We start from the raw sequence: 21,715 nt of genomic DNA, 5'->3' as shown, positions 1-21,715 counted from the left end.
CCTGCCCCGAGGCTATAGAGGTTATGTGGAAAACCAATCACTTTATTCACATTGTGATTTTTTTGTTTAGTAAAGGCGCCCCAGACTTTGCAATACTGAATAACTCTCTTATGTACAGGCTTAGTAAACATAACTTGGCATTCTCCTTGTTCACATAATGTAAACATTTTTCGTGTTTCTACCTAATTTCCTCTTATTTAATTAATGGCTTCACCAAAATTTATTCCACCAGCCCTACTGTTGTACCTTTTTTCATATTTTTTCTTTCACTGAACTTACTGAGCATACCACTTTTACTGTTATATAGTCATTTTTATGTAGGTATTCTATCTGAGGGAACTTTTGAAAGTTGGGGAAATTGAATTAAAAGGTCAGGGAATTCTTTTTTTAAATCATTTTATTGGGGGCTCGTACAACACTTATCACAATCTATACATATATCCATTGTGTCAAGCACATTTGCACATTTGTTGCCATCAGCATTCTCAAAACATCTGCTTTCCACTTGAGCCCTTGGCATCAGCTCCTCATTTTTCCCCTCCTTCATGAACCCTTGATAATTTACAAGTCATTATTATTTTCTCATGTCTTACACTGTTCAGCATCTCCCCTCACCCACTTTTTTGTTGTCCAGCCTCCAGGGAGGAGATATGTAGATCCTTGTAATTGGCTCCCCCTTTCTACTCCACCTTCGCTCCACCATCCCGCTATCACCACTCTCACCACTGGATCATCTGGCCTGGATTCCCTGTGTTTCCAGTGCTTATCTGTACTAGTGTACATCCTCTGGTCCAGCTGGCTTTGTAAGGTACAATTGGGATCATGATAGTGGGGGAGAGGAAGCATTTAAGAACTAGAGGAAAGTTGTATGTTTCATCGTTAGCTACACTGCACCTTGACCAGCTCATCTCCTCCCCACGACCCTTCTGTAAGGGGATGTCCAGTTGCCCACAAATGGCCTTTGGGTCCCCACTCTGCACTCCCTCTCATTCACAATGATGTGATTTTATGTTCCTTGATGCCTGATACCTGTTCCTTTCAACACCTCGTGATGACAAGCTGGTGTGCTTCTTCCATGTGGGCTTGGTTGCTTCTGAGCTAGATGGCCGCTTGTTTACCTTCAAGCTTTTAAGAATCCAAATGCTTTATCTTTTGATAGCTGGGCACCATCAGCTTTCTTCACATTTGCTTATACACCCATTTGTCTTCAACGATCGTGTCGGGAAGGTGACCATCATGGAATGCTAGTTTAATAGAACAAAGTGTTCTTGCATTGAGAGAGTACTTGAGTGGAGGTCCAGTGTCATCTGCAAACTTTACTCCTAACATATAGATGAGTACATAGTTCTATTCCCCTCTCGTTATATATAAATCTATTTACATATGTACATGCCTTTATTTAGACCTCTATAAATGCCCTTTGCCTCCTAGTTCTTTCCTCTGTTTCCTTTTACTTTCCTCTTGTCCCACTATCTTGTTCAGCCTTCATTTGGGTTTCAGCATTTCCTTTAGGTTACATTGCTCTTGCTCAAGCCCTACCAGCCTCCTACACTCTCTTCACTGCCGACTTTGGACCAGTTGTTCCCTTGTTCCTGAGTCTGTTAGCACCACTTCCTCTCCTCTCCGTTCCCCTTCTCCCTTGTCCCCGGAGCAGTCAGCGTGGTGGTTTTCTCCTCCAGATTGTTTATCCAGGTATGTTCCCTTGATTCTCTCTGCTTTGGGTGGTTCAGACCAAGCTGCTTCCCCACCATGTGACCCCAGAAATGTCCTCTGCGCAGTCTGCTCCAGTAAGGGGACAGCGTGATACCTGCTGTTGTCATTTACCCAGTCCCCTCTGTGTCCCATTAGCTCCCAGCAGGGACTTCATCCTCTGAATATCCTGTGCCAGCGTGGGGCCCAGTCAGACTCTCTTTCTCTTCCCTTCCCCACCCCACTCCCCGCCTGCCTCCTTGCTGGCCCCTCTCCCCAACCTGCTCTCCGCCACACCCACTTCCAGGAAGGGGTCCGCTTGACCCTGGTGGGGCCAGCCTTGTAGCTCTCTTTTCACGCACCCTTCCATGTGGCCACACTGTCCTCATGGTTTGGTGCTTCATGGTAGCCCCTTCCAGGTTCTGTGGAGACAAGACCAGTACCCTCCCCCTGGGTGGATTAGTGCCCTGCTCCCTCTGTTATCATTTCACTTTCAGTCCCCTCTTTTTCTCCCTCCCCCCTCCATCCTTTTCCCATTACTGTGTTGGACCAACATGTACCTCCTTGGGTTTGGTCCAATCTCTTCACACTTCCTTGTATTCTCAACCCAATTGTTATGATATAGGTGGCTTCTCTTCTATACCTACCTTGCTAATTACACTTACCTCAGGGGACTCATGCTGTACTTCTCCTTTTGTGATTGGCTGACTTCGCTTAGCATAATTTCCTCCAACTCTTCCCATGATAAGATATGGTTCATATGCTCATCGGTGCTTTTTAGTGATGCATAGTACTCCAGTGTTTACTGATCCATTCGTCTACAGATGGAAATTTAGATTGCTTTCAACTATTTGCGATTGTGAATTGTGCTGCAGTAAACATTGGAGTGCATATAACTGGTCATGGTTTATCTCTTACTTCTTCTGGGTATATACCCAGTAGAGGGATAGCTGGGTCATAAGGTAGCTCAATTTCATCTTCTTTAAGTATCGCCAGACCTCTTTCCATAGCGGCTGTACCTATCTACAGGACCACCAGCAATGTAGGAGAGTTCTCATCTCGCCACATCCCCTGCAACATTGGTTGCTCTGATTTTCTGATTTGGGCTAGTCTCAAAGGTGTTAGATGGTATCTCATGGTTGTTTTGATTTTCATTTCTCTGATGGTTAATGATTGGGAGCATTTTCTCATACATTTATTGGCCATATAGGTCTCCTCCCTAGTGAAACTTTTCAGTTCTTTTCCCCACTTCTTCAAAGGGTTAACTGTTTTCTTCTTTTTGCAGGCAAGGAGGGTATTATAGATTTTTGTAATAAGCCCTTTATCTGTTGTGTCATTGCTAAAAATCCTCTCCCAGTCTGTGAGTTGTCTTGTTCCCCTCTTGGTAAAGTATTTTGACGCACACAGGTGCTTTATCCTTAGTGAATCCTGTTTGTCAATTTCCGATTTCCCTGCCTGCGTACCCTGCCCTATTGCAGTTGGCCTTTGTATTCCCTGGGCTAAGGTTCTTAGGTTTGTCCTGATTCCTTCACTAACGATCCTGATGGTTTGGGGTTTTACTTCTAGGTCGATGATCCCCCTGAGTTTGTTCTTGTGCATGGGATGAGGTAGATATCTTGTTTCATTTTTCTACATGTGGATTTCCATTGTTTCCAGCACCACTTGTTAAATAAGTCGTTGCCCTCCCACTTGATGCTTTTGGGGACTTTGTCAAAGTCCAGTTGTCTGTATGCTAATGGTTTTATTTCTGGGTTTTCTATTCTTTTCCATTGGTCTGTGTATCTGTCATTATGCCAGTACCACACTGTTTTGACCACTGTGGCTTTGTAGTAGGTGTGAAAGTCAGGTGAAGCCAGCCCTCCGACTATGCTCTTCTTCTGTCTCTGCTAATTCTGGGCGTCTTCCCTCTCCATATGAAATTGGTGGTCAGTTTTTCCAGTTCTTTGAAGAAGTTGTTGGTATTTGAATCGGGATAGCATTAAACTTATAAAGTGCCCTGGGTAGGATAGACATCTTTACTATATTGAGTCTTCTAATCCATGAACATGGGATATTGTGGAAGTTGCTTTGGGTTTCCTGTAGTAGGGTCTTGTAGTTTTCCTTGTATAGGTCTTTTGGGTTTTTTTGGTTAGATATATCCCTAGATATTTCAGTTCTTGGCTGTTGTGAATGGTACTGCCCTCCTGATCTCCTCTTCCATCGTCTTGTCCAATGTATACAGCAAACCAATCAACTTCTCTGAGTTGATCTTGTATCCTGCCACTCTTCCATATTCCTCTATCACTGACAGTACTCCAGTTGTGAAGCTTTTGGGATTTTCAATGTTCAGAATCATGTCATCTGCAAATAACGATAATTTCACCTCCTCCCCTCCCAGTTGGATACCTTTGATGTTTTTCCATTGTCTTATGCTATTAGCTAGGACCTCCAATCTGATATTGAATAGAAGTGGGGACAAGGGACATCCTTGTCTAGTCCCCTTTTTCAGTGGGATTGATTTAGTCTTTTCTCCATTGACTATGATGTCAGCTGTCGGCTTTTCATACATAGCTTGTATGAACTTGAGGAACTGCCCTTCCATTCCTGTCCTCCTGGGTGTCTTAATTAGGAATGGGTGCTGGATGATGTCAAATGCTTTTTCTGCATCAATAGATATTATCTTGTGGTTCTTATACCTTTCCTTATCAATGTGGTGTATAACATTGATGGATTTTCGGGTGTTAAGCCATCCCTGCATCGGTCAAGGAATTCTTGTATTGATTTCTATCTGGAATTTTAAAAACTACATCTGCACATTAATTTTTGTGTGTGTGAATATTCTCTCTATGCCCATTTTCCTTTATCTTTTGTAGTCTTGTTTTTTAAATACACTTATATATTATGACTCCAACCCTTTTGTAATCTTTGCTGTAGATACTTTCAATATTCAATATTTTTTCGATATTCTTCTCCAGTACCTTAAATGCAGTTATTAAATTGAATTTTTAAACAAAATAAACTATATTGCATATTATTGCAGTTAAAGTAAAATATAATGTAATTGGTTAGCCTTAAACACTAAGATGTTTTCTTTTACTGTTAGGGACCTAGAGCAAATTCCCCTTCAATGGAGTGAGATCAAACACAAGGCTGCTATTACAAAGAGGCTTTTATTGTGCTAGTTTAAGCCAGGGCTCTAGTCCTTAGGTGCTTCACACGCGCACCATCTTGGGCTGGAGCCTCGAACGAAAGAAATTCCAAAGTATTTATTTACAAGGTATACGTAATGGGGCGTTCCCAGGCCCCCTCCCGTCAATCCACTGATTGGCTCACTTGAGGTAGGTTGGCCGTCTGGTCCTTTGTGTAGTTCCCGCGCTGGCCGGGTTGTCCTCCCTTTGGGGTTGGGCTCGTCTTGCTGCTCCCGGGTTGGCTAGCCTCAGTTTCCGGGTATGTCCTACTTGGCACTGCGAGGAAACATGAAACCACAGCCTGCCCGAGATCGTGGTACCAGCCACGGAGGCAAGCTGGCTTTACAATCCCCCCTCTTTTGTTTCTATGAGCATTCCTGCTCATAGCCATGACCTTGCATTTCTATGGAACTCTGGAACGGATTTTGATTAAGTTCATTGTACTGTTGTCGAAGAATCATTAATTGGACTGTACTTATGCATTCACGCACAAAGGTCACTAGTTTGTTTATTATGCAGGGACCGAATGAGAGAATGCTTAAGAGAATGGGGAGGGGGCCCAACAAGGTGGATATTAAGGTAGTCATCCAGGGGGACCGGTTGAACCAAGACTCGTACCAGGTTGACTTTCTTCACGTTCTCGCTTCCGCTTCGCTGATCCCTCTCTAACTTTGGCCGTAGATCCTTTCACCACCCCGAATGGTCAGCATAAAAACAGCGTTCTTCCCTAGGGCAGCACACAACCCGCCGTGTTGCAGGAAAATTAGGTCTAGCCCTCTTTGGTTTTGTAACACTACCTCTGATAGAGAGGTTAATGATTGTTCTAGGTGAGAAATGGAGTCTTCTATTCTAGCAATATCTTCATCTATGGCCATTCGGAGGCCCCTTAACCCTTGGTGTTGGGTAGCTACGGAGGAGATACCCGTACCAGCCCCTATGAGGCCTAGCCCGAAGAGTGTGGCAAGGGTGATAGCAGTCACAGGTTCTCTTAGCTCTTTCGTTGCCACTGAATTCCCGTTTTGCACCTGAGTCACATACATTTCATTTTTAGAGTGGTAAATAACTTGGAAAAACCAGTACCATAATACAGAATTCTTTAGAGCTATTAAAGACAGACAGACTAAGGCAGGATGTCAGACCAGCTTGGGAGCAAACCCATCAGCTGTTAGGGGCTGGTAACAGCCATTTTAAATTATAGTTTATATTTATATAAGTTTCAACACAAAGGGGAGTTTATTCTGAGGGGGCTTTTCCCACACAGGTTCCATTTCCGGTCACTGAATTGTAAGTCCTGCCCCAACCCGTTCCCAGGCACATGTAGTTGGGGACTCTTGGGCTAAGTAATTGAAAGTCCCTTTGATTCCTACTGCTTCGTAAAAAGGGGGTCGGATGTCATAACATAACCAGCAACCTGCTGTAATACCGGGGTCGGAGCGGTTTAGAGCTTCATATGCTGCCGTTAACATTTTCCACAAGGGGTCTTCTGCCCCGTGTACCCTAGGGGCCAACCGGGTCCTTGGTGTGGTTTCTAAGGCCCCTATACGTGGTTGTGGGATGACATTCGGAGGTTGAGATAGCAGGTGATGTTCCCTTCCCCCCACCCCCCCAGCACTGGGTTTGGTCCTACAACCCCCGAGATAGGGGAAACTTTTAGCTTAAGTTGTATTACAGTACCATACCAAAGGGAGGACGCTGATGGAGGTATATTCCCCACGATAATCCTGAGACCCATCGTCTGTCCTTCTTCCCTTCCTCAGTGAATTTTACACGTATAAGATTACAATTGTAGTTATACCGCGATAGTGAACACGGCTGGACATAAGACATTTCAATGAGGAGGGGTTGTACCTTCCATTCCCCGTCATTGGAGGTTACACACTCCCAGACTGCGCAATAGAGGGCGGACTCGATTCCCCCACACGCGCGTCTCATTTCCCCGGTTCTAAACCCCGGACATGCATAAAACCCATTTCGGCACCTGGATACTCGTTGCTTTTCATGCCAAGTCTGTCCCCTACCTCCTGCGCGCCCATATCCCCTCTCATAAGTGTGACAATGCGCAGGTCTCCGGGGAGTTGTTCCAGATTAAAATAAAGGTCCGGCCACCAGGTGTTGGGAGGTGGTACTCTAGATGTTTGGTTGTACACTTCTCCTGTCTCTAGATTGTCGATTCTCCAAGTGAGGTTGTAGGGTATTGTGGGTTCCTATTGGGGCCGCCCCTTACCTGCACCCAGAACCAAAAGGCCGCCACCACCAGCAGTCGGCTGCCGGCCATCTCCCTACTGGTTGGTTTTAGGCCTTATGTGGGTGAGCTTCACTTTTAGGGGATTTTCTGGATGAGCCTCTGCTTTCCAGTGATCCTGCTGCAGCTCTCTCGTTCCTGCTGGAAAGCCGTGAGAGTGGTGAATCCAGGTTCTACTCCGTCGACCTTAAGAGCAGTGGGGGTAACAAGAATTACTTGAAAGGGGCCCTTCCACCTAGGTTCTAGGGACTTATTATGTTGCTTGACCCAGTCCCCGTGCTCGTGCTGGTGAAAGGGGACCCCCCTGATGGCCTTCCTGTTTATTTTTATAGACGGTCTGACGAGCGGGCCATATTTGGTCCTGTAATCCCTCCCCCGGGCCTCCTTCCGGCAGTGGATATATGCTTGGAATTACTGGCAGAGGGGATCCCTACATAATTTCGAAGGGGGTCAAGCCCAGGTGATACGGCGCGTTCGGGCTCGGAACAGGGCGAAGGGAAGGGGGGTCACCCAGTCCCCGCCAGTCTCTAGGCACAATTTGGCTAGAGTCTCCTTCAAAGTTCTGTTCAATCTTTCTACCTCTCCAGAGCTTTGGGGATTGTCAGCACAATGCAATGTCCAATCAGTCCCCAGCGCTCTGGCTGACGTTGCTTACAAGAGCCGGACCGTTGTCACATCCTATGCTTTCTGGAAACCCATTCCTAGGGACAACTTCTTCTAGGAGTTTCTTTGCCACCACCACTGCAGTTTCCTTTTTTGTTGGAAACGCTTCCACCCACCCTGAGAAGGTATCTACCATTACTAGCAAGTATTTATACCCATACTTCCCTGGCTTTACTTCAGTAAAATCTATTTCCCAAAACAACCCTGGTTTCCTTCCCCGATCCCGAGTACCTGTGTGGGTTCCCTTGGTTTTTCCCGGTTTCATAACCTGGCAGGCCTCCGCAACATTCTCCACCGCTTTTCTCTGCAGCTGGAACTTGAGGCAGCCGGATCCGATAGTTGCAACATTTTTCCTTTCCCCAGGTGCGTGGTTTGGCGTAGATGCTTTAACACGCGATTTCTATCGAGTAATTTTCGTTGTCCCTCAGCCAGCCGCTTTCGTCTTTGCCTTTAGCTCCTTTTCCGCCCAGACCCAATCTGTATTGGAATACTCCGGTCGCGGAGGTATTTTTCCCATGGGTGGGGGGTGGGGGGGCAGGCCCAAATGTAAGACTTCCGCCCGCTCGGGTCCATTTGTCCGCCGCACCTCTAGATCTGCTGCCCGGTTTCCTCGGGCCTCCAGGGAGTTCCCCCTCTGGTGGCCAGGCATGTGTACTACCGCTACTGCCTTTGGTAACATGACGGCGTCTAGCAGCTGCAAAATCTCGGGCTTGTTCTTTTTTTCCCTTCTGCTGTGACAAATCCTCTCCCGTTATAGCACCACTGTAATATGAATCGTCGCGAACGAATAACGGCTGTAATCAGCATGAGTGTTTTTCCCTTCACATGCCAGAGAGCCTTGGTCACTGCCACTATCTCTGCTTTTTGGGCTGAGGTACCAGGAGGGAGCTGGGATGCCCAAATTAGGGTTCCCTGTGCATCTATGATCACAGCTCCCGCATGGCGCCTACCCTCCTTAGCGAAACTACTTCCATCTGTAAACTACACCAGATCACTGTTTGGGAGGCGCTGGTCTTTGAGGTCTTTTCGTACCATTTGGACGTCAGCCAGGATTTCCTGGCAGTCATGCTCTGGCTTCCAGGGCGTTGTATCTGGCACGAGCGTCGCTGGGTTTAAATTCGTAGGTGAGGTAAAAATAATTCGGGGGTCATTTAGCAACAGCCCTTGATAATGGGGCAGTCTCGTGTTCGTAATCCAGCATCCTGGGGGTTGCTTTATGAGTCCCTCGACCGCATGGGGAGTGGTAATTTCTAAGGGCTGCCCCAGTGACAGCTTATCTGCATCTTTTACTAATGATGCTGTAGCCGCTATTCTGTGGAGGCATGCCAGCCATCCCCAGCTACAGGATCGAGTTGTTTTGATAAGTATGCTACCAGTCTTTTCCACGGTCCCAGTCTTTGGGTGAGCACCCCTTTCGCCACTCCTTGCTTCTCATCTACAAATAGCTGAAATTCTTTTTCCGGATCTGGAAGGGCTAAGGCAGGAGCCTTCAGCATCGCGGCTTTTAAGGCCTGGAACCCAGTCCATACAAAATCCTGACCACTTTTACATCCTTCATATAGAGGTCTGGCCTTTTCTGCAAACCCAGGGATCCACAAGCGGCAATATCCTACCGACCCCAAGAATTCTTGGACTTGCCGGCATGAGGTAGGAGGGGGTATATTTAACACAGTCTTTTTCATGGCCTCGGTTAGCCACCTTTGCGCCCACCTCAGTTTATATCCCAGATATGTGACTTCTTCCCTGCCAAGTTGGGCCTTTTTTGCACTTACACGATATCCCAGCCTTCCCAAGGTTCTTAGCAAGTCAGTGGGGGAAGGGGCTGAAAGTAACAAATCATCTACATATTGCAACAAGGTACTATGGGGGTGGCTGGATCGGTACTCACTCAGATCTTTGTGGAGGGCTTCATTGAAGATTACAGGCGAATTTTTAAAACTGAACCAAGCGCGCCCAGGTAGCCTGGCCCTGGATTTCCAGCTCATCATCCTGCCACTCAAAAGCAAAAAGCTCCTGGCTGCATGAGGCCACCGGTATGCTGAAAAAGGCATCCTTCTGGTCTAACATGGTGTACCAGGTTTGAGGGGGAGGCAAGGAGCTTAATAAGGTGTAGGGGTTAGGTACTGTAGAGTGGATGTCTAGCTCACGGTTGTTAACTTCCCATAAGTCTTGGACCGGCCTGTAGTCCCCGGTGCCCATTTTTCTTAACGGCAATAAGGGGGTGTTCCAGGCCTACTGACACTTTCGCAAAATTCCTTCTTTAAAAGTTGGCGAATGTGGGGCCGGATTCCTTCTCGTGCCTGAAGAGCCATGGGGTACTGACGGACACGGACTGGCTTGGCCCCTGGTTTCAGTTCAGTGAATACAGGTGGCCTGTGTTTGGCCCACCCAGTTCCACCCATCTCCGCCCAGGCCTCTGGGAATTCTTGGAGCCACCATGCAGTTCTTTGTTCTCACTATATTTTACAGGCTCAGTCTAGACTCATTGGCCCGCTGCAGGGTAAGGACGTGAAGAACCGTGGGGTGGGGGGGTGTTCTAGCGGGAATTTCTTTTGGTCTCTCCCAATGGGTCGCCCAAGACTGTCTGTGACAGTTACTTGTTTTTCTTCTAAATGGATTTGAGCTTTTAACTTGGTTAAGATGTCTCTTCCTAGCAAGGGGGTTGGGCATTCAGGAATCATCATGAAAGCCTGGCTCACCTGGCCTGTCCCCAGATCCAGCTTACACCGGGTCATCCATTGATAGGGTTTTGTTCTGGTTGCACCCTGCACCCAGCTGGTTCTAGCGGCTAATTTGCCAGTGGAATGTGTGATCACGTAGTGCTCTGCTCCGCTATCCACCAGGAAGTCTATTGGTCTCCTGTCGAAAAGTAAGGTTACCCTGGGCTCAGGGAGGGGAACCGAACCCCGAACTCCCTAATCACTGTCCTCCTGCCCAACTAACAAACCCTGCTTAGTCTTCCTATCATCCCCCCCTGGGACCTTGTTATACTTTCTTTTAAAAGAGGCCTTCTTTTTTCCTCACATTCCCTGGCCCAGTGTCCCTTCTTACAATACGCGCACTGATCTCTGTCTAGTCTCTCCCTGCGAGGCGTTCCTGTTCCCTTCTCTGTCTTTCATGCTCCGTGGCTGCTAGCAGAATACGGGCCATCTCTCGACTAGCCTTCCAGGGTTCCCCGGCCTGGAACTTTCTATCTTCCCTTCTAACTCTTTCGCACTGTTCTTCCGGAGTTTCCCAGTTGTTGAAAACTTTCTCAGCTACTTCAATTAAATCTTGCAATGCCTTCTCACCCAATCTGTCTATCTTTTGCACCTTCTTTCTAATATGTGGGGCTGCCCGATTCACAAAAGCCATCACCACTGCAGCCTTACTCTCCTCAGAGGTAGGATCCATGGGGGCCTATATCCTAAAGGCTTCCATAATTCTCTAAGTAGGCGGCCGGGCTTTCCTCAGGCCCCTGACATCGCCTACCTTTGCCAGGTTAGTTGGCTTGCGTGCCGCTGCCCGGAGACCAGTCATGATAATCTGGCGATAGACCCAGAAATGCTCCCTACCTTCAGCCTCGTTGTAATTCCAATCTGGGCGCTCCAGCGGGAATGCTCTGTTTATTACTCCAGGGTTGGTAGTGGGGCGGCCATCCTCTCCTGGCCTCTCCTTGGATTCTATCCTGCTCCTGTTGTGAAAAGGACTTTTAGCAGCTGTTGACAATCACCGCAGGTTGGCTGATGAGTGAACAAAACAGAATAACAAATTTATTAAGTCTCTAGGATTGTCAGAGAAATTAGAATTCTGAGCCTTCCGATTATAAAGGTCTCTGGTGGAAAACAGCCAGTACTGGTAGGTTGGCTCCCCGTCCTCCCGGGGAGGGCCCATGGCTCGCTTACAGGTCCTGAATCGGGGGACTTAACCGGTGCATTGTCGAGTTCCGAATGCCGGCCCTTCTCCAGGACGCTTTGACGCCGAAGGAGCTGCAGACAAAGCCGTGGGGTTATATGGTGGGGGAGGGTGGGTTGTCTGGTCCCAACATGAATCAAGGAAATCAAGAGGGTGGGTAGAGTCGGAAAGCACTGTCTCGGGATCTTTAGAGGGGCCTGGTGGACTGGATCTGGTCCTGCTTTCTTCTTCTGGGCAAGAAAAACCTGCGTATTCTTGGGAGGAAGAAGTTTTTGCAGCCAGGGAGGGGGTTTCTGAACCAGGTCCTGCCACACAATTATATAGGGAATTTGATCCGGGTGTTTGATGATGTTTGCTCCGAAGACAATATCTTTTACTTTCTGGATGATGGTTAAGTCAAAAGTACCTTCCCGGGGCCATCCAACCCTGAGGGCAGGCCACTGATTCACAGAAAGTTAAAGTTTTCCTTTTTTAACATTAGCAGAGATGTTAAATGCCCTATCTTTCACCTCCCTGAAATTTCCTGTAATAAGAGAAAGGGGAGTAGTTTGTGCCTGCCCTATTTTACCAGAAAGGAACACAAATAACAAAGACAACACAAGCACAACACGAAGAACAGTTACAAATAAGATGTAACATGGACGAAACATAACTAGACCACAAGGCGCCTGACCTGATTGCCGGCCCTACGGCCGACTCGGCCTCCTTTCCAAACACACGCTCCCGAGACCTACCAAGGGAACAGGAGGACGTCTCCTGTCTATTCCCGACCGGTGACCTCCACGGCACGTCCACCGAAGTCCTCTGCTGGTCACTCTCTTAGGGCCCGATTCCTGCACCATAGGGATTTCCAAAGACCTCTCTCCTTGGTCCAAGCTCTCAGTTCCACTCCAGGGTATAGCTCCGATCCCAGACGAGCCCCCAATTGTTAGGGCCCTGGAGCGATTTCCCCTTCAATGGAATGAGATCAAACCCAAGGCTGCTATTACAAAGAGGCCTTTATTATGCTAGCTTAAGCCAGGGCTCTAGTCTAGTCCTCAGGTGCTTAACTATGCGCACCATCTTGGGCTAGAGCCCCGAACAAAAGAAATTCCTAAGTATATATTTACAAGGTATATGTAATGCGGCGTTCCCAGCCCCCACTCCCGTCAAAAAATCCACCGATTGGCTCACTTGAGGTAGGTTGGCCGTCTGGTCCTTTGTGTAGTTCCCGTGCTGGCCGGGTTGTTCTCCCTTCTGCGGTTGGGCTTGTCGTGCTGCTCCCGGGTTGGGTAGCCTCAGTTTCCGGGTATGTCCTACTTGGCACTGCGAGGAAACATGAAACCACAGCCTGCCTGGGATCACGGTACCAGCCACGGAGGCAAGCTGGCTTTACATTACCCAATAGCTCAGATAGCCTTGTCAGTGGGGTGAAACTCGCCCAGGAGACCCAGCAGTGTGTTTTGTCAGGAGCATCTGGAGCATCCAGAGTTTCTTGCACAGGTGAAAAGCCCATTAAAATCGCCTGCCTGTTTCTCTAATAGACATGTTCATAACTGACTACATCTTCCCGAATTCAGCAAAATGCATCCCAAAGAAACTTCCTCTCAATCACACGTCCAGATCCTCTTATTCAGAGTTTCAGATATTCCATCCTGTTTACCGTGTGCTAGCCTGCCGCTGTAGATTGGGAAAATTTGGTCTTCGTGCATACTTTTAATTAAGTTGTTGAGTATTAATAACTGCCACAGTGTGTGAGGTCGGATACCAGATGTTTTCTATCAATAGTCCCGGCCAAGGAGCTGAAGAACTGAAGCTTATTACTTGCCCATGCTTCCTCATTTCCCAGGTTAATGGTCACACGCTTGTGCTTCTACTCTGTGGTTTTAGTGGAATCAAATAGTACTTTATTCAGTACTTGGTCTTCTCCTAAGAAGTAGTGTTTTGTTGCCCATCTTCTGGCCGTCAGACAATTTGCGGGCGATTTTAGATGAGCAGCGACTGCGCCGTCGTAAGGCGGTCAGAGACCCTTTCACTCCGTCTCAGACGCACGGCTTTGTTTGTCAGATGGAGTGCTTGAATGGTCTTTGTCACCCCACCGGTGTTGATGGGCCAAGTGTGTCACAGACCCCATGAAAACTGAACTATCTTTTATGTATCGTAAAAGAAAGTGTCCAGTAAAGGAGTACTTTTACGAAAAATAGATATGTTAACAACATAATCCGTAGAAATTAGTTGTAGCCAATGTTGTCTCATAAGAATCAAAGAAAATTAAAAGGGACCATTTTTGAAGTACATTTATGTTCTGATTTTTAAATTTAAAAATGTGTTTGAACCAAGATCAATGTCAGGAAGAACCTTTTTGGCCCTTTAGCCCCACAATCTGCAACAGTGCCTTCCGCCCCCCACCCCCTTCACACCCACTCGCCCTCCACCCTCCCGATCTTTCCTGGCTGGAACAGCAAGCCTGGCAGCTGTGCACGCCAAGATGGCACTTACCCAGCTAGGTAGGAGCCATGGTGAGTATAAACACCTAGTCAGTATTATATCCTTATCAGAGATTTTGAATACCTTTAGATCATGAGCCTATTATGAGTGTTTCTTACATCCCTTTGAAAATGGACATTTCTTTCTCAACATTGTTCTTTTAACAGAGTCAGACAGAAAAATTAGCAAAAGTTTACCAGCCCAGACGCTCAGTCTTATCTCCTAAAAGTAGTATTTCTGTTGCCCATCTTCTGGCCGCAAGACACGACTTGTCAAAGATTTTAAAGACGAGCAGCGGCTCTCTTCGAGAAAAGACTGCCTGCGCCATCAATAAGGTAAGCAGAGCACTTCTCATCTTGTCTCGAGTACAGTGTTCTTGTTTACAAAATAAGGCGGCTTCACACGTCTTTGTTGCCCTACAGGTGTTGATGGGCCGAGTGCCTGACAGAGGTGGCAGACCCAATGAGATTGAACCTCCACCCCCAGAAATGCCACCCTGGCAGAAAAGGCAAGAGGGCCCCCAGCAGCAACCAGGAGGCCGAGGAGGGAGAGGCGGTTACGAACATTCCTCATATGGAGGCCGCGGCGGCCATGAACAAGGAGGAGGGAGAGGTGGACGCGGTGGCTATGACCACGGTGGTCGAGGGGGAGGAAGAGGAAATAAGCATCAAGGAGGCTGGACAGATGGCGGCAGTGGAGGAGGCGGTGGCTACCAGGATGGTGGCTATCGAGATTCTGGCTTCCAACCGGGGGGCTATCACGGTGGCCACAGTGGTGGCTATCAAGGTGGTAGTTATGGCGGCTTCCAAGCATCATCGTACACAGGAAGTGGATACCAGGGTGGTGGCTACCAGCAGGACAACAGATACCAGGATGGAGGGCACCACAGTGATCGAGGCAGTGGGCGTGGAGGGAGAGGTGGGCGAGGAGGCCGGGGTGGCCGAGGGGGTCAGGGAGGAGGCTGGGGAGGAAGAGGGAGCCAGAATTATCACCAAGGGGGTCAGTTTGAGCAGCACTTCCAGCACGGAGGGTACCAGTATAGCCACTCTGGATTTGGACAGGGAAGACATTATACTAGTTGAGGCTACAGAACCTTACATTTTGCTAGAGCTCAAGTAATAGAAACTTAGTTTCAGAACCCTAAATCCAGAATCTCTCTTGAATTCATGTGAGCCCACAGGTGGCAGGCATAAGCATTGATAGGTCATCATTTTCAGTTCTGTCGGAATTTTTAATGGACTTACATAAAGCTGTTTATTTGGGAAATGCATCTCTCCTTTGTATGAAGAATTTTTTAAAGAGGTAATTATAAAAGTTGCCTTTAATCTTTGACCAGTAGACTAATTCCAGAGTCGGAAAATGCATACTTTTTTGAAGAAATTACTTGAATAAGTAGTTTTCACGTTTTCAATATACAGTTTTGAAAATGAGGAGTCTCCTAGATTTTTTCTTTCGATTTACAACTAGGAAATCTTCCTCGTATTAACAAACCATTTATATGTGTTTTGCTTAAAGTATTCTAATGCCTGTTTTCCAAGCACACTTCTGCCCCTGGCTGGCTGTTTTTATTCCAGAGGTTATGCCACGTTTACTTCACGATAGAACTTGTAGGTCTGTTCCTATTAAGTGAGCTCTTCTGCAGATCGCACATGCATAGCCTTATCTTGTGGGTGGAATACTGTCCCACACGCGCAACTCAAAACCTGAGACACGGCCACAATCCACCAGAGAAACAAGCAAACTACGTGTGAGCCGATAGACCATGTAGACAGATAGTGTTAAGTATAGCAACTCAAACTGACCTGCATCCATCCGAAACCAGTTCCTCCTTCCACCTTGTTGTTACTTGAAATCTAGAAGAAACAGCAAACTGAGTTTTGTTTTATGCACGAGATAATACCACTGGCTCAGCAAACACAAGTGAGTTTACTTTGGGCAGGAGGCTGTTTGTTTGTTTGGGGTTTTTTGTTTTTGTTTTTGTCCTCGTAACAGAAGACGTGCACTACCGAGGAAGAAGACAGATCGTTGCTTCCTGCAGGAGGCCCTTTATTATTGCTGCAGACAACAAAAGCCTGGCTGAGTTGACGTGTTACATTCTCCTTCACTGAAATCTTCCATGATGCTTCTGGCTGGGTTTTTGTATCCGTAACCATTGTTAAGCTGTGAAAGAAATGGCTGGAGGTGTGCGTTGTGTGCGAGATGAGCAATAAAGCACCTGTACATTCTCTCCCTGGTTTGAGTTTCATTTTAGCTGCTTCTTTCTAACAGGATTATCCTGCCACTGGAGGCACACTTGGGAGCAAAGACTTTTGCTCCCGATAAGATTTTTCAGTATGTCCTCAACAGGATTTGTAGTGAAAGGTAACCATCCGCAAATTGAAAGGGGGGCCATTTCCAAATCCACCTTTTACCGTGGGGATTTCATCAGGAGAGGCCAGCCCTTGGCACAGGGCATCATGCTTGGTAGATGGCGGGGCGGAAAAGAAGATCCCCAAGCAGATGGGTTGCCCTGGTGGCTGCAACAATGGGCTCAAACATAACCATTGTGAGGATGGTCGAGGACCATGCAGTATTTCATTCTGTACCTTGGAACTGACTGGGTGCCTAACAAGGAGGTAGAAAACTGCACCACTCAACTCTGGCCACTTGGTGTAGCTATTGCTACATACCAGGCAAAGATAAAACTGAAATGGGAGACTGGCTGCTCCCCTAAGATTTACATCCTGGATATTGGACCACTATGAGGCAGAATCCATTTGTGACAGTAGGTTTGGTTTTTGAAATTGTTCTTTTTCTCCAATTCATCCTGGCAGACCCTTTCTCAATTGTAAGGGAATTGAAATAATATGTGTTCATAAAAAGGGGTATTTTATTTTTCTGTTGGGATTTTTAGGGTAAAACACGAACTTGTGTTTTGCCATTAAGAATAACTATTAAGATAAGCACATTCTCCCAATAGTTAAACACATCTTTGAAAATCAATGTTGATCCTTTTGCTAATTTTACCTATTAGATTGTTAGCTAGCATTTACCAATCGAAAATACAAATCTTACAAATCACATTTGGAATGTGTGTAAGTCCTATCACGAAGGTTACGATCTTGAAGGCTTGTGCTCTTCAATAAGTCTATTTAGTATGTATAGGTGTTTCTTTTGTGAAAAAAAATTGCCAGGCTATCATCTTAAAAATTTCAATTTTCAGTATATTCACATGCACCTTAGCTTTTATTTTATTTATTTCATAGCCTTGCACTGCACAATGTACCTGGTATTGTGTTTCATTCTTTTGACAAATGTAATTTTTACTTTTTATGGTAATATAGTGCCTTTTCAACTGTGACCAAGTAAGGCAAATGATGCATTTCTCCTTAATGGCTCGAAATTTGCATCTTCATTTTCTGCTTCAAACTGCCATTTCCCCTCCACATGTTGAAACCACGAAAGAATTGAGACTTTCAGTTTCTCCTCTTTGACAGATTAAAGTTCTCTTGAAACAAGATATTTACTGCAAACCACCTATTGGTTTTACTACGTTAAAATCCTTAGGTTCTGTATGAAAATGTGTCTTGATCTCATGCACATTCTTAACCTTAGATTGTAATAAACAGTGACTGGGCGAAGGAATGTATAGAGTTTGTCGAAAGAAGATGAAAACATACAGTCTACTGAAGTGACCTGTGTTCGTCAAATTGAGTTATTTTTCTCAAAAAGAACAGCCTGCAGTTCCATTTAATAAACTACAATGAGAGGGAGAGGACGAGGGCAGATTGGAAGGCTTCCAGGGCCAGGTCACAGAATGCTGCACCTTCCCGTAGACCGTGGAGCCGTTCTGTGTCTGATGATAAATCCATAAAGGGATGGCATGATCATATTTAAGTTCATGTAAATCAAGTATAGAGAACAGATTTAAGGTGAACATTAGAATCTGAACACGAGTTTAATGTGTAGTGAGGATAAAAGGATAGGCTTTAGAAATAATTAGATTTTATAGGACTTCATAGGTTAGAGTGAGCAGAGAAATTCAGTCCGAGTTCTGGGGCAGTTTATTTTGCAATTGGATGATACTATATTTTGATTGAAACTAAGGCAAAAGGTTTGCTGGGGGACTCAAGATCAGGAAGAGACCTGGGGATTTGGAAATGAATGGCACCCAATAACTTTGCATTGGATCATCCATTCAGAACATGATTCTTCGTGTAAGAACAGCTTTAAAGGGAAAGAAATAATGGGTCAAGAATGGAATATTGGGGGATTTCTGGGAAGATGGCAGACCAGGGGACAAGCCTACTTTGAGAGCTCTTTCGAACATGGCTGGTTTGGTGTCTAGGTAGCCGAGTGGTAGAAGTCTGGTGAGTGAAATATCCCCCCGGGCCACCACCTCACACATTTGTCCTGAGCCGGGGCCTCGGTAATCCAGGACCCGATTCGTGGGACATCGCGGGTCACTAATCCTCCGCCAGCTACCGGAGCTGAGACTAGCTATAGCCACACTCCATCCCCAGACCGGGACCCTGCACCCAGAGTCGCTTGCCTGCACCGCTGAGACATGCACAACAATGGCGGGACCCCCTACAGCAGCTGCCCACTCGCAGGACCCCACTAGGAGAGAAGCTTCCATTTCCCATGGTTCCCCTCTCCCCACGTGGCAGCAATCTGCCCCTGGGCCTGCGTCCCTCCATTCATCCAAGCCCTGGGTAACTAACCTGCAGGCTGCCAGGGGCTGCCTGGGCGACGCCCACAAAGGACCATCCACCCCTATTGATGCCTGGGACCTCTCCACCGGCACCCCGTTTGCCAGCCCCCCACCCACGTCAGCTCCTGCTCCATTCCCGGCCTGGGAAGTGAAGCTGTGCACTTCCTGTGGGTGCAAAGCCCGCTTCTCTCCCCGACACTGCGTCTCCGCCGGAGCCCCTGTGAGCCGACCTGTGGCCGGAGCGCTAAACCCGCCTGCCGTGCATCAAAACTATGGGACACTGAAGGCAGTTATCAGAGGAAGCTTGATATGATTAAATGCCTATATGAGAAAAGAAGAGAGGTGTATGACAGATATATTAACACAAAACCTCCAAAAACTAGAACAGAGTTAGCAGAACCACCTCTCAAATAGCAAGAGAAAAGCAATAATAAATATCAGGGCAGAGTTAAATCAGTGGGAAGACAAGAGAACAATACAAAAGATAAATGCAGCTAAACGCTGATTCTACGAAAGAATTAACAAAATTGACAGTCCTCTGGCAAAGCTTACCAAGGATAGAAAGGAGCAAACATCAATAGGATGAGGGATGAAACGGACAATAACAACAGACCCCAATGAGATTAAAAGGATAATCACAAAATACTATGAAGGTTTGTATTCTAATGAATTCAGAAACATGGAAGACATGGATAAATATTTGGAAAAACAGTCTCTCCCTAGATTATCTCAGACACAGATCAAGAATCCCAACAAACCCATAGCGAAAGAAGAAATAGAGAGGATCATCAAAAACCTACTAACAAAAAAGCCCCGGGGCCAGATGGCTTCACAGCAGAATTCTACAAGCATTCAGGGAAGAGTTGACACCGGTCCTCCACAAAGTATTCCGTAACATGGAAGAGGATGGCAAACTCCCAAACTCATTTTACGAAGCCAGCATTACTTTGATACCCAAACAGGGCAAAGACCCCAAAGGTATAGAGAATTACAGACCAATATCTCTAATGAACATAGATGCAAAAATCCTTAACAAAATATTGGCCAATAGAATACAAAAGTATATAAAACATATCCACCATGACCAGGTAGGATTCATCCCAGGGATGCAGGGATGGTTTAACATCCGAAAATCCATCAATGTTCTACACCACATGGAGAAGTAAAAGGATAACAACCATATGATAATATCCATAGATGCAGAAAAAGCATTTGACAACATCCAATACCCATTCCTAATCAAGACACTCATGAAGATAGGATTGGAAGGTAAGTTCCTCAAGCTGATACAAGCTATCTATGAAAGGCCAACGGCCAACATCATAGTCAACAGAGAAAAAACAAAAACAATCCCACTGAGAAACGGTACAAGACAAGGATGCCCCCTGTCCCCACTTCTATTCAATATTGTTTTGGAGGTTCTGGCTAACAACATAAGACAGTGAAAGGACATCAAAGGGACCCAAATGGGAGAGGAGAGGGTGAAACTATTGCTATTTTCAGATGACATGATCCTGTACATTTAAAACCCCCAAAGCTCCACAGTTGGAGTACTTACAGCGATAGAGGAATATGGAAGAGTGGCAGGATACAATATCAATAAACAGAAGTCAGTAGGCTTTCTATACACATCGGACAGGACCATGGAAGAGGGGATTAAGAAGGAAGTACCCTTCACAGTAGCTAAGAACAAACTGTAGTACCTAGGAATATATTTAACAAAAAATACTAAAGACCTATATAAGGAAAACTATAAGACCCTACTACAGGAAACCAAAAGCGACCTCCACAAATGGAAGAAGGCTTAACATAGTAAGGATGACAATACTACCTAAAGCACTTTACAAGTTCAATGCTATACCAATGCAAATACCATCAACCTTCTTCAAAGAATTGGAAAAACTGACCACCAATTTCATATGGAGAGAGAAGAAACCCAGAATTAGCAGAGAACTCCTCAAGAAGAAGGACACAGTTGGAGGACTCGCCTTACCCGATTTTAATGCCTATTACACAGCTACAGTGGTCAAAACAGCGTGATACTGGCACAACGACCGACACTCAGACCAGTGGAAAAGAATAGAAAGCCCAAGAATAAAACCATCAGCATATAGACAACTGATCTTTGACAAGGGTCCCCAAACCATCAAGTGGGAAGTGGATGCCCTTTTTAACAAGTGGTGCTGGAAACAATGGATATCCATATGTAGAAAGATGAAACAGGACGTTTACCTCACCCCATGCACAAGAACAAGCTTAAAGTGTATCACAGACCTAGAAGTTAAACCCCAAACCATCGGGACCATCAAGGAGGGAATTGGGACTAACCTCAGAGCACTGGCCCAGAGAACTAATAGGCTCACTGCAATAGGGATGGGTACACACGCAGGTGAACTGGAAATCGACAAATGGGATTTAATAAGAATCAAGTACCTGTGCACCTCGAAAGACTTCACCAAGAGGGTGACAAGACAACCCACAGACTGGGAGAGGATTTTTAGTAATAACACATTGGACATAGGGCTCATTACTAAAATCTATAACACCATCATGACCTGCAGAAAGAGGAAAACAGTTAACCCCCTAAGGAAGTGGGCAAAAGAACTGAAAAAAGCCTTCACTCGGAGGAGACCCTGATGACCAATAAGCATATGAAAAAGTGTTCCGGGTCATTAGCCATAAGAGAAATGCAAATAACAACAACCATGCAATACCACCTAGCTCAAATCAGAGAGCAACAAGTGTTGGAGGGGCTGTGGTGAAGTAGGAACCCTCCCCTCCTGCTGGTGGTTGTGTAGATTTGTACAGCCACTGTGGAAAGCAATCTAGAGATAGCTAACGAAAATGGAAATTGATTTACCTTATGACCTGGCCATCCCTCTACTGGGCATATACCCGGTG

At 46.2% G+C, this 21,715-nt stretch overlaps 1 protein-coding gene and 1 long non-coding RNA gene across 3 annotated transcripts in view; one reads left to right on the top strand and one right to left on the bottom strand.

Moving 5' to 3' along the window:
* FAM98A (family with sequence similarity 98 member A) overlaps window positions 1-16,348 on the top strand; it is a 34,105-nt gene extending 17,757 nt beyond the window's left edge. For both annotated transcript variants that reach the window (XM_004711106.2, XM_045287037.1), the window contains 2 exons: window positions 14,289-14,456; window positions 14,544-16,348. In XM_004711106.2, the coding sequence (XP_004711163.1) occupies window positions 14,289-14,456; window positions 14,544-15,203 (828 nt within the window). In that variant the 3' untranslated portion in view covers window positions 15,204-16,348. The remainder of the gene's footprint in view (window positions 1-14,288; window positions 14,457-14,543) is intronic.
* On the bottom strand, window positions 4,820-11,461 carry LOC123521332. The gene is made up of 2 exons (XR_006679791.1): window positions 7,081-11,461; window positions 4,820-5,132 (listed from the first exon to the last, which is right to left on the bottom strand). It is a non-coding gene; the product is annotated as an uncharacterized LOC123521332 (long non-coding RNA).
* Window positions 16,349-21,715: the final 5,367 nt, after the last annotated feature.

The sequence above is a fragment of the Echinops telfairi genome, unplaced genomic scaffold, assembly GCF_000313985.2.
Source record: "Echinops telfairi isolate 266 unplaced genomic scaffold, ASM31398v2 ScPeMD7_10;HRSCAF=50, whole genome shotgun sequence".
Classification (NCBI taxonomy): domain Eukaryota; kingdom Metazoa; phylum Chordata; class Mammalia; order Afrosoricida; family Tenrecidae; genus Echinops; species Echinops telfairi.
This window is presented reverse-complemented; position numbering and strand designations above follow the sequence as displayed.